Source organism: Amia ocellicauda, chromosome 12 (assembly GCF_036373705.1).
Source record: "Amia ocellicauda isolate fAmiCal2 chromosome 12, fAmiCal2.hap1, whole genome shotgun sequence".
Classification (NCBI taxonomy): Eukaryota; Metazoa; Chordata; class Actinopteri; order Amiiformes; family Amiidae; genus Amia; species Amia ocellicauda.
The window spans coordinates 21,236,314-21,249,790 of NC_089861.1; the positions used below are offsets into that span (position 1 = coordinate 21,236,314).

The window sequence follows — 13,477 nt, forward strand, 5'->3', positions numbered from 1 at the left end:
TTCTATGTATTTGTATATACCCACTGTATAACTGTTAGAAAATATACGAAACTTGCCAGTAAGTTACTAGTTAGGAACTGTGAGTTATTCATAACTTTACTTATTATCTATGTCTTATGCACACTGCTGAAATAGCTTGCAGAACTGCTTGTAATCCCTGAAGCTGTGGCAGACACAAAACATGTTGTTCGTACAATATGTGCTACACTTTCCCCTTCCCGAAATACACATATATTATGGGTTACACACATCCTCGGACAATAACATTCCCACGAGGCATGACGTGCACCTGCTTGTGGGAACACTGCAAAACTTTTTCTTTCCCAAACGCCTTAGCCAATGAATCAGTACTATTATGTTGTGTAACTATGTATCGGGACTGCCCCGTAACTGTCACTGAAGTTGTTTGTTAGACTGTATAAAGGCTGTGTGAAACTTTCAATAAACTGAAGATAAACAAACGGACTACTTCTGTGTCTGTGCATTTTTCTTCCCGAGCACTCGTCTCCTGCTGAACAGTCTCTCCTGTAGCTGAAACACTGACTGGCCTGACTGCCTGATTCACTGGGATCCGAAGGGTTGCTTCACCTGAAGCGTTGTACCTTAACAGTTGCCATGAGCCAATCAAATTTCAGCAATGCTTAAATTGCATAAAGTGTCATAAAGAGCAGGTCTGAAGTACATTAGAATGTGTTAGACCATGTTAGTACTGTGTAGATGTGTACGTGGCCCCCTGCATTGCTGCTTGCAGCTATATTTATTATTATTGCTGAATGAATGGAAGTCAATGGAGAGGGAATTGTCTCTATAGCCGTATATAAGGAAGGCGGCAACCAAAAATGTTGAGAGCTTGGTCATTAACTTATACAGGGGTAATGAAGACATACAGTCAAAGGTTGAAGGAAGATATACTGCCTGACTGGATTAAAGGAGCCCTTTTCTTTTTTGTTTGTGTGATTTAACAGGATGTGGATGGTGAGAGGACTTCTCTCAACACATTTTAAAGATCTTTGTGATCAACAAAGAACGTGCACTGGCGGGTGACAGCCTAGAGGACATTGGTGTCATATTTGAGGGTGAAGAAGTAATGTCCAGTATCAGTAATGTGCCACAGGCATGCTGCACTCTGTTAGGCTTTATATATGCCTTAAATCTGCAGTACCCAAAAGATCTGAAGTTTACATTTTAAGTGTTTCAGCAGGTTTTTCTGGAGCTGGATAATGGGAAACTGTCTCCGAAAGTGCTCTTGTTAGCTTAAGGATCGTAGTGAAGCCTGGTGGATAAAAATTGTCTGTGCTCTGACGTTTCCTGAAGTTTTATGTAGAGGTTAAAATTTTGTGCTGTTTTGAAGCAATGTGGTGGCTTTTTTTGTACCTTTTTTTAGTTTTGTTACTTAATTTACATGGCGTTTATAGTTTCTTGAACATACAGAGGGGTAACAAATAATGAAAACAGTCATTTCCTTTTGTTTTTTTACTTAAATTACATTGACACTGGTTGTAAATGGACAATGTCAGAACATACAGAGATACAAAATAATAGGGACACTTGAGTTTGAGACTTTTTGGATTCTCGGTTGGATTATTATATGAGCAGATTACATAAATCTGTCAGAAGCATACTTGTTTGTATTGTAATTCAACAGTCACAAAAATGTTTGAATAAAAACTTTCCTCTGAGCTGTTTGGAATAATTGATTTATTTGAGCTCTGAGGAAATTGCATAATTTTTAGTAGTGTTAAAGCAGGAAAATTAAGGCAACTGTTTGCAGGGAACTTTTTTAGTTAAAACAACTCAAAACACTTTTATTGTAGCCACTCATTATTCCTAGTTGCATTGACTAGGAAATAGAGATAATTCAACTTTATATTTTAAGTTGTCAGAACAAAATAAAATTAAGTTACACCAACCAACACCACATTAATATATGTTGTTCTGACATAACTGAATTGGGTAAATTGTAAGTTGGTTATATAAGTCCATTGTACTTAAAAAACACAGCAAGTTAAAACAACTCAAAAAGATCCATGCAAACTGTTGCCTACATTTTTTTAAGTAATTTGAACACTTCATTTTTTACAGTGTATCATTAGGATATTGACAGTGGAAATTGTCTCTTACAGAGCTTATTTTATTTCATTTTGATAATGTTAAGAAACATGAATAAACAATAAAGAGAAATGGAAAAACAGACCAACTAAACTTTAATCTTTGTAATCTGGGCTGTTGCTCCTAAATTAAATTCAACTTTAGATTTGAGTCACACAAATAACCATGGTGACTCAGATTCGGACTCGAACCATGGTTGACTGACTCAGATTCGAACCATGGTGACTCGCATTCAGACTCGTACTCGAACTATGGTGACTCGACTACAAGTCTGATAGAGATATTATAGTTTGCATGATTTATTAGTATATAACTTCTGGCAAATGTGTGACAATAGTTAGCATTACAAATGTCACCAAAACGTTGATCGTTTGGGGATCTGGCTTCCGGGATTAAAGGCTGAATCACATTCCCCTTGTGCTGTTTATGGTTCCTCTGGGAAGAATACATCTGTTGTATGAAACTTTCTCTTTCTTAGTATTTTGTGTTTTATGTAGCTGGTGAGTCCAGATAGCTATCACTAATGCAATATTTATTCATTTTGAGATATCAAAACTTATTTGGAGATATTTTATATTATATAACATATAATGTTGTGAACCCCTTGTTGACCTTACTTGCAAATTAAATGATATATTTGGCATCTGTTTTTCTGTGTGTTTTGACAACTTTTCCTCTCTCCATTATGAATTGATGTGATCCCTATCTGTTCATTAATGTCTACTAATTACAATCAAAATCATATTATCTGTACACTTTACTTAACACAGTTTTTCAAAATAATGTTGCCAAATCCTCCTACATATCAGTAGGTTGCTGTTCTATTCTTATAGCCCAATGGTAAGTGATGGCTTTTTAATTTATTATACTTTGTAACGTATAGTCAACCTAGACTATACTAGACTAGTCAATTAAAATTGCAAATTACATTTAAGCAATATGAATTTTAATTCCAATGGCACAGTAACACATTGTATTCACTGCACAGTACTACTTTGGTGGGTCGTCTCCAAGCTTCACATTGTGTGCAAATGTGAATTAAGTGTATAGTTTCCGAGAGGGTGGCTTTTACAGAGACTTGTTTTGATTCTGAACTTTTTCATGTTAGTAGCATTTGATTGTATTTTTTATTTAATTGCGCACTTTATTTTAAATTACTTAGATTTGTATCCATTAAATGGCCATAGTTAAAGATTCACCCAATGTCTCATTACTCACATTTAAGAAAGAGAGGAAAAAAAACCTCAATACATTTTTTAACTTACATGTTTTGTTGATTAATAGTTCCATATGAATCAGTCTTTGCAGGATATCAGCATTCTTTGCTCTGCCAATCTGGTGACTTATCTGCAATTCTTTCTGAAGAAAATTAGCCTCTTGCTTTGTAGTTATTATGTAAATTAATAATGCTGCTATGATCAGCAGGCTGGCTACACCTGTGTGCCAGCTTCTTCTCATTTTACCTGTTCTCACTCTTTCAATAATATTCCCTATACTGCTGTGTTTAGATATATGTAAAATAGCATACCTATATTCATTTGACCAACAAAAGGCTTGTTGTTATTTTATGAGTGTTGTAAAGAAGTTTAAAAGGTCAAAGTTTGATTCTATTAATCTAGGGGCAGATATAGTATTCTCACCACCTTATAAGGTGGGGGCTACCCGAGTCTCATACAAATAATGGCTCAGCCACAGTAGCACTCGGTGCAAGGATTGCACTCAGCACATACCCCAAAAACTCAAGGTGCAAAAATATTTACAGGATGAATAGACGGCTCGATTAAGTCAGCACATATGCTGACGCACGGTTTGATCCTGTGTGAGCGCCATATCCAGAAGTCAGAAATAAACAAACACAGATTCTAACAGACAGACAGACATTTTGAGTTCCTCTCAGAACACCCTCTCTGCTGGCATTGGGCTTTGGCTGGCCTCTGGAGCAATGCCAGCAGATGGAGAAGGTGTCTTGGATGGCGGGATGGCAAGACACCTTTTCAATGGGGGGATACCGGGTCTCCCAGGGCAGGAGTTTGCAGCTCAGGTAAAGTACAGGCCGTTCTTCTCCTGTCTTCCCCTGTGCTAACATGGCTCCAATGCCTGTGGCTGAGGCATCAACCTGCACCAAGAACTGCTGGCAGAAATCTGGGCTCTGTAGAACTGGAGTTGAACCTAGGTCTCACAGTCCTTGTTCCACGCCACTGGGTTCTTGGCTGCCTTGGTGTTGAAATTGGTCAAGGGCACAGCAATAGACACAAACTGGGGAAAGAATCGCCGATACCACCCATTGAGACCCAAGAAAGACCTATTTCCTTCTTGGTGTGGGGTATTGGGCTGTTACGGATGGACAGTGATATTTTGAAATGTACCTATTTCCAATGAGAAAATGGGTGAATTGATGTCTTTTCGTTCACATAAAGTCAGAAAAAAACAACATATGAATCCAAATTAACATGTATTTATACTAAAGTAATACAAAAATGACTACAGAAGATTTAGAAGTGAGTAGTTTTTTGAGATTTATGATGATACTGTAAATCACTTTCACGAATCAGCCACCAAATGTAGTCTCCCATCATATTATCATTATACTGACCTTGGTAGCGGCTGTTCAAAGTCCAGTATATCCAGGTGGAAGCACTGGCCTTGCTCCTCCGAGTACGCTCTCATGTTCTCCTCGAATTTATCAAGATGAGCATCAAGGATATGGACTTTGAGGAACATCCCATAGCCCATTGTGCATTAGTTCTTCACCAGAGTCTCAACCAGCTCCACATAGTTTTCCGCCTTGTGATTGTCCAGGAAGCCCCGAAACACTGCGACAAAGCTGTTCCAAGCCACTTTCTCCTTATTAGTGAGCTTCTTGGGGAATTCATTGCACTCCAGGATCTTCTTTATCTGCGGTCTGACGAAAACACCGGCTTTGACCTTTACCTCAGACAGCTTAGGGAAGCAGTCTGGAAGGTACTTGAAGGCTGCCGACTCCTTATCTAGACCTCTGACAAACTGTCATAACGCCCAATTTTATGTGCAGTGGTGGCATCAGCACCTTCCGGGGGTCCACCAGTGGCTCCCACATGACGTTGTTCCTCGCCACAGAGAACTCGGTTCGTTACTAAGGATGAATATACTTTAAAACCTGTTTTCATTTCACTTTTCACAATTGTATTTGTCCATTTAAATTGGAATCTCTCTATGAATTAACCTAGATCAGGTGAAAGCATATTATATGATATACTTGGATTTCCAGAAAGCTTTTGGTAAGGTTCCACACCAAAGACTGATCCTCAAATTGGAAGCTGTAGGCATTCAGGGTAATATAAGTAGATGGATTATGAACTGGTTGATGTATAGGAAACAGAGGGTGTTGATTAGAAGAGTTGCTTCTAACTGGAGTGAGGTTGTTAGTGGAGTTCCACAGGGATCAGAATTGGGGCCTTTGCTTTTTCTAATCTATATTAATGATCTGGACTCTGGGATAGTTGACAAACTTCTCAAATTTGCAGATGATACCAAAATAGGTGGCTCAGCAGATACAATCTCGTCGGCACAAGCTATTCAAAGGGACTTAGATAATATTCAGTTGTGGGCCGACACCTGGCAGATGAAATTTAATGTAGACAAGTGCAAGGTAATACATGCAGGTAACAGAAATGTCCACTATAATTACACTATGGGAGGAATAGAACTAGATGAAGTATCGCATGAGAAAGACCTAGGAGTTTATGTGGACTCCTCACTTTCTCCAACAAAACATGCTAGGTTATATTGTCAAAAGTGTAGAATTTAAAACAAGGGAAGTAATGTTAAGACTGTACAATGTGCTAGTTAGACCTCATCTGGGATACTGTGTACATTTCTGAGCACCACACCCACAAGAAAGATATCGCTGCTCTAGAGGGAGTTCAGAGGAGAGCAACCAGACTTATTCCAGGTCTGAAGGCAATGTCCTACTGAGATATTGAGGGACCTGAACCTTTTCACCCTGGAACAGAGGAGACTACGTGGGGACTTGAACTAGGTCTTCAAAATCATGAAGGGCATCGACCACATCAAACCAGAGGAGCTTTTCCAGATCAGCAGGGACACACGCACCCGGGGACACAAATGGAAATTGGGTTTCAAGGCATTCAAAACAGAAAACAGGAGACACTTCTTCACAGAGAGAGTTGTCACAATCTGGAACAAACTCCCCAGCGATGTGGTAGAAGCTGAAAGTTTGGGAACATTTAAAAATAGACTGGATAGGATCCTTGGATCACTTAGTTATTAATGGACACAAAACGAGCACGATGGGTCGAATGGCCTCCTCTCATTTGTAAACTTTCTTATGTTCTTATGTTCTATTCTTACTCCATCTAGTACAGATGAGCCTGAATCAACTTAGTTACAGAAGTTAGTTAGTATTCAATAGTTAATAATAATAATAATAATAATAATAATAATAATAATAATAATATTGATTTTATTTTAAAGCCTGTATGGTTGATTGGCTCTTAATGTAGCTGTAATGAAGATTGACGGGAGGGTGGGATGTTATTTCTTGTCTGTGATTGGCTGACAATGACAGATCTGACACCCTTCTGCAAAACTAGCAATGACAGAAAAGGAAAGAGGAGCAACAAACAAACTAATATCATTAAAACACACACAGCCAGCTATTGCTAAATATTTTGTTTTCACTGAAACTTGAACGCACAGGTATGTTTCCGAATTTATTTAATAACGTTGTTGTGTTATATGAGTATTTTAAAATAAAGTTCAGAACTTTTTGCAGTTTCAAAAATTGTCACATTGCATTTAATGTATTTTTTTTTAATGCGTTTACAAAATATTGCAGCAGAGAGTCCTGACGAGCTCGTTTACCACCACTCGATGACATTTTGGAGCTGCAAGTTATTCTTATGTATTTATTTAATGTAATTATTTTACCATAATTATCACATCATATAAACTGCTGTGTATTTTGATCTGAAACTACCAATTAGCAGCTTTCACAGACACTGCTCCCTGACAGTCCTCTATTCTGATTGGCCAGGATTGGATATGGAAGAATCCAGTAACTGAGACCCAGTTTCCACTCTTGTGAATCTCGACAGTACAGTTTGTTTTTAATGTGTGTAAGTGTACAAAAATATATCAGTTTATTTTGTGCAATTTCAGCGGGGCAGCAATCAACAGTTGTCAGATGCCCTCTGGGATTTCTTGTGTCTAGTCTTGACTCAGCTCTTTACCCACGCCCCCCCATAAAGGGTCTTGCGCCTCACAGTTTGTGAACCTCTGATATAGGCTACTGACGACTGTCTCTAAATGGTGGTGATGCAAACAGCACCAAGGTTTGAGTGACAGATAGAAAGTGGCCAAGTGTGTGCATCAATGGTATGATTTCAAATGTGTTTTCAAAGTAAGATAACAAAAGTATGTATGATTTTAAATGTATATTATTGTGTGCTTCCGCCCTTCCAGTTTACAAAATCATGATTTGGGGGCTCCCATGGTGCTACAGCATGGCCCACTCTGAGTTCCACAAGGAAAGCTGTTCAGGTATATGTAATAAACTTAATCAACTTTATCATCGCTCTTTGTTTGTTTGTTTACCTTAAACATGCTAATCTATGTATCCTTTCTCACAGCCCCACTCCAGCCCCTTTGCTAGGGCCTCTGTAAGTACTGTCCTCTTTGCCGTAGATGGACTTTTAGTGAATACTGAACTTCAATATCCATGCCTTGTCTGAAACAAACTTGTGTCAATTTGTATCTGTAATCTTTTACTGTTTTTTAATTAGACTGAGCTTGTTGCCTCTGCTGCTCCTGCCCTGGCTCCTGCCCTCACTCATGCCAGTGCCCCGGCAACTGCCCACCAACCACCAACCACTACAAGCAAAAGTGTAAAAACAGTAATCTTATACATAAAAACACATAAAACAGCAACTCAATATAATGATGCCAACAATAAAACATTGGGATAAGGAAAAAAAAGCATTTTGAAAACATCATATAAACAACACTAAAACACCCCCTTCCACTTCACACAACACTTTATTTACACACCACAGCAGCTCAAAGCTGTCCAAATCCTGCATAGCACAGTAGAACTGAAAATCTACCCTGAATTTAGACCGCACTAGATGTCTAAAAAGATGCACAGGATCCTGAGCGATAAAACCTTTGACTTTGTTCTTCCGGCTTTTTAAAATGGCAAACTTGGCCTCAGTTGAAAAATGCTTTGCCTCGTCTTCCTGTATTTAAAACCAAAAATAAAACTTGCCTCAGTAAATGGCAAACCCAGACCCCCAATCAGCATCTTCATCATCCTAAACAATGACCTCAGTCTGGCACAGAAAGAAAAGCAGTGAAAAACAGTTTCCCTCAGAAAACAGAAAGGACAATTGTCTGTAACTCCAGACTTAATGATGGATAGAAAAGAGTTGATGGCAATGATGGAATGCAAGATCCTCCACTGCAGATCCCCCAACCTTTTCTGCAGTGGAGGTTTGTACAAAGTACGCAAAGCTGGTTCAAAATCCTCCCCCACCCCTAACTTCCCTAACTGTCAGTTAACTGCTGGAGCTTCTGCTGGTGATGAACCTTCAAGCAAGCCCTGTACACATGCTTCCCCTCCACCTTCAGTTAATGCCCCAGCACCTCATGCCCCGTTTCCACTGGCTAAGCATCTGGACGCGTCCGTGTTTTGTGGAGGGTTAACAATCTGGTGCTGGACGTGTCCATAAGCATCCGTCACCCACTGAGGACATGATTTGCTTTCAGGAGAGAGGTGTGCGCTTGACTTGCAGACAGACAGGGAAGAGATCAGATACATTGTGTCGGAAGATATAATCTCAAGTGCCGTGTGCGATCACGAAGAAATTCGTTTTATTAGCAGCATGGAGTGAAATCCACATACAGAGACAATGACTGCTTACAGTTAATATCTGAGTGCATTACATTTCACAGGACCGGTGCAGTGCCGTGACAAGTTAAAAATAAATTGAAGGATAATAATCGGATCGGTAGCAGACAATTTTATTAATATTTTATGAACAGCTGGATGGTGTTTCAGGCTGTGTTTTGTGAATGGTGTGCAGGACAATCTGTAGAGACAATCAGTATGAATGCGAACACGATTTAGTTAACGTGCCCATTTACAAGTTAAATTAATGAATAAATACAGCAGATCTGGGTTTCCCTCTAAAACATTAAGGACTGGTTTAATAAATGCGTCCATAAACGCATGACTGAAACGTGCACACTTTAGTTAAATTATAACCTGCTATATTTTATCTGGATGATTAATCGTGAAATGTGTGTGACTGTTAAGTAAATTATAAATAATTCAGCAAAAAGTATTGTTTGCAGTTACAAATCTGCAGAAAGAGTAATAAGGGAGTCACGCTGTGCCGTTTAAAACACATATATACTAGCACAAATGATGACGATAATAATAACAATACATATTTGCTATTTAGTATTATTGTTGCACATGGAAACATTTTCTTACAGTAATATATATGAATATAATGTTGTCTATACACGTTTAGCTCTTCCTAATATCTCTTAACAGAAACGTGTATTTATTACGCTGTCTTCAATCATGTAAAGCAGAAATAATAAAACAGACACACAAGTCCTCTCCACGTCAGGCTGTATCGCTCGTAGTGTTGTTCTCTGTCTATGTTTTTAAAACGAAACACAAACGAAACCCACAGTTGCTGCTCCTCCCATCAGAGGGACGGACTTCACAATGGCCTGGTTTTGCAGAAAAAGCTCTGGGACGCGTCTGAGGACGGACGCGTCCGGCATGGCATGGCACGGCACGGACGCTTAAGCCAGTGGAACTGAGGCATTAGTGTGCTGACTGAGTGCTGGGGACACCGTTAACAAGGGGAACTCAGAGTCAGGCTGTGGGGCCCTCCTTTGCCTAAGCATTCTCTCCACCAAAACCAGTCCCTCTATTGGCAGCGCATTACGGACGTGGTTTAGAAACCACTCCACTACACAAGTTAATTGCCCAGCTCTGCAGCCAAAACCTCAGGCACCTTCCACCTATAATTACTCAAGTCCAACAAGCAGTGGTGATTCTAGAGTCTGTAGGGGCCCTAGGCAAAATATTTCCTGATGGTGCTTTCTCCGGTGAGACCTGTGGGGGCGGGGCTGACAGTGTTTTATACGGTGAGAGTGGAGGGGGGTGCTGATGGTGTTTTCTCTTTGGGAGCCCCCTTCCAGCTCGGGGGCCCCAGGCAATTGCCTGGGTTGCCTACCCCCTTGCGACACCCCTGCCAACAACTGCCCGACTTTCACCACTCCTGGTATGAATAACACACTCGTGAAATGCGACCGCTACACTAGCTGTGTTTGGAAAAAAGGATTCAGAATCAGAGGCTCCTCCAGTACACCATAGAAACTGAACCTCTCTGAGCATCTCTGCTGACAATTCTGAACAAGCTCCAGGCCTTCAGGAGACTACTGTAGTACAGAGGCAACAGGGTCACCCTAAGGCTATGCAGTTCTATTTGAAAAATACTCTTTCAAAAAAATACTCCCCCACATGTATGAACCCCAGAGCACTTAAAATGCCATTTATCTTCAGTACACCAAAAACATCACCATAAAGCAGCTGGATTTTCTCAATAAAGCCGACACTAAACCGAAAGGCACCGAGGACCTTCAACAAATACAATTGATCTACTCTATCAAAAGCTTTCTCTTGATCTAAAGCCATGATACCAGCTTTAAAACAAAAATGTTTAGACCCGAATCAAAAATTTACAAAAATGGACCTGTTAGGTATACAGTATGTCTGATTTGGATGCACCACCTCACTCATGACAGTCTTTAAGTGATTGGCTAGGACTTTCGAGATGATCTTATAATCTGTACAGAGTAGCGACACAGGTTTCCAGTTTCTTATGCTGGAGAGCAGCGTGATCACAGCCCTCCGGTAACTCAGAGGCAGTTATTTTCTTTGCAGGCTCTGCTCCAACACCGTCCCAAAAGAAAGTAAACACTTTCCTAAAGTTAGAGTGGTCGAACTTTACTTCTCTGTTTTCATCCCTGGAGCAGCGCCTCCACACAACAAGAGGGCGGCACCTCAATTTTCAGCTCCTCCATTCATGAAAGTGCTCAAGCCTGGTTGGGCCTTCACCTCTGACCTACAGCGACGGGGGGATCTGATAGGCTACAGCCTCAGGTAGCTGAGGTTGCTGGAGCTCTTGCATCTGATGTCAGGAAGTTTTAAAGAATCTCGTTTGTTTACTTTAGTGTACGTGCAGCTAGCCTGAACCATAAAGCTCCACTGTGCCACTGATACGAGTGGTACCTATATCTGTCTACATTACATTTTTAAAGAGACCTAAGCCCTGTTTTTTTTAAATAAATGTCTCAACCGTCATTTTGAGTGGCATGCAAACGTCTGGCGCACGACACCTGGCCCAATGAGCAAAACAACGACTACATCCGTGTTTTGACCTGCAAATGCTGATCCCCAAAAGTATCCTTTGCTCTTATCCTGTATCCAATGTTGCTCGTCCTCGTCCTGTAGCCCGCAGTGTTTCCAGAGTCCGTTCTTGCTGTTGTAGACATATATTGCAGAAGAGCAGAGCTACAATCACACTTTATCAATGCTTCGTTTTCTCACTCCCTGTGAGGTATGGATGCAGGAAGCTTGAGAGAGTATTTCTAAAATGTGTATTATGCAAAACACAGTTATTTAAAAAGCTGACGTCTTATATGTGGTCAACAGAGTCAAGCCCAATTAAAAAACGCATTTAATAATAAATAAGTAAATATGCAGTAGCCACTACAGATCCCCAGATCAAAACACAACAAAAGACATATATATAAGATCGTATACTCAAATCACTCAGCAGAGCCATTAAGGAATAATAAGCATCAATTGTATTCACAAATCTTGCTTCTAAGTGATCGAGTTCCTGAATCCTCTGGACACGTCTGGCTCAATTCTAGATAAACATAAAAAACTAAACTACAAGGCATTCAATAAGCCGTATTAAGTCTTATAACTGTAATTTTAATTGTCAGTATTGACAACTTTTAAAAAAGTTATATGAATGTTCCCTTCTGTTCTGTAGCCATTAAGTTACATTTGTGTGTTACATCGACCTCTGGGTTATGGGCTCAGCACGCTTCCGCTGCGCCACTCTGCTCACTTGTGGGAACTGGACTTCACGCAAAAGTGCCAATGATGTGCTCACGTCGAGCAGGCGCTCGTAGTTCGGCATGAACTGCAGCCTGTAACCCTCCCAAGAACTCTTTGGACCAGAATAGACGATTTGAGCCGAAGCCTCCGGATGGTGAATGCAGGCACGGAAGTCGGAAAGTATTGGACGCCCGTGCGTCCGTCAAGTGGCCGCATTTCCCCTTGCAGACTCCAGCGGGCTGTTATGCACTGCGGCCCCTGCAGAGGCCCGGGTAGCTCAGTCGTTAGAGCATGAGACTCTTAATCTCAGGGTCGTGTGTTTGAGCCCCACGTTGGGTGCCTCCTTCTGCTTGTTGCCTTTCTTTATGGTAAGGAAGTGTAGAGTGGCGAAGGGGACGGTAAAAGCCTGCTGGTTCAGGAAGCAGGCTGATGTGTGCACTTGTTGTCAGTTGAGACCAACGACTGTCAATGCTAGCTTCTCCCAGAGCTGTGATTTGCCTCGTCCTAGTGTTTCGCAAGGGCACGAGTTTGCAGGCTACATTGACATTCACAAATGTTGAAAGACAGAAATACAGATGGATGGATGGATAAATATTCCTTCAGTCAGCGTGAGAAGCCTTTTACGATTGCTTAGAAAACGAACTTGCTGCTGCAGTTTTTAAAGTCCTCAAGTGCAGGTGAGGTCTCTGAGAGCATATGGCTTTCTGTTACGCATCGCAAAGGAATCTAAAAGTCATAGCAGAGAATGGTTTCGATCCATCGACCTCTGGGTTATGGGCCCAGCACGCTTCCACTGCGCCACTCTGCTCACTTGCGGGAGCTGGCCTTCACGCAAAAGTGCCAATGATGTGCTCACGTCGAGCAGGCGCTCGTAGTTCGGCATGAACTGCAGCCTGTAACCCTCCCAAGAACTCTTTGGACCAGAATAGACGATTTGAGCCGAAGCCTCCGGATGGTGAATGCAGGCACGGAAGTCGGAAAGTATTGGACGCCCGTGCAAATCAATTTATAACTTTTTTGAAATGCGTTTTTCTGGATTTTTTTGTTGTTATTATGTCTCTCACTGTTAAAATACACCTACCATTAAAATTATAGACTGATCATTTCTTTGTCAGTGGGCAAACGCACAAAATCAGCAGGGGATGAAATACGTTTTTCCCTCACTGTAGTAGCAAACACACATAAACACACATATATACCTATATCTCATTGTTA

At 40.8% G+C, this 13,477-nt stretch overlaps 1 protein-coding gene and 2 non-coding genes across 3 annotated transcripts in view; 1 reads left to right on the forward strand and 2 right to left on the reverse strand.

Annotated features, from left to right (window-relative positions):
* Positions 1 to 3,657, reverse strand: part of LOC136764105 (probable polypeptide N-acetylgalactosaminyltransferase 8) — a 52,523-nt gene extending 48,866 nt beyond the window's left edge. Inside the window, exon 1 of the mRNA XM_066717926.1 lies at positions 3,375 to 3,657. Within this exon, the coding sequence (XP_066574023.1) occupies positions 3,375 to 3,567 (193 nt within the window). The 5' untranslated portion in view covers positions 3,568 to 3,657. The remainder of the gene's footprint in view (positions 1 to 3,374) is intronic.
* An 8,871-nt stretch (positions 3,658 to 12,528) lies between these two features.
* trnak-cuu (transfer RNA lysine (anticodon CUU)) lies at positions 12,529 to 12,601 on the forward strand. Its single transcript has one exon. It is a non-coding gene; the product is annotated as a tRNA-Lys (tRNA).
* A 397-nt stretch (positions 12,602 to 12,998) lies between these two features.
* Positions 12,999 to 13,070, reverse strand: trnam-cau (transfer RNA methionine (anticodon CAU)). The gene has a single exon. It is a non-coding gene; the product is annotated as a tRNA-Met (tRNA).
* Positions 13,071 to 13,477: the final 407 nt, after the last annotated feature.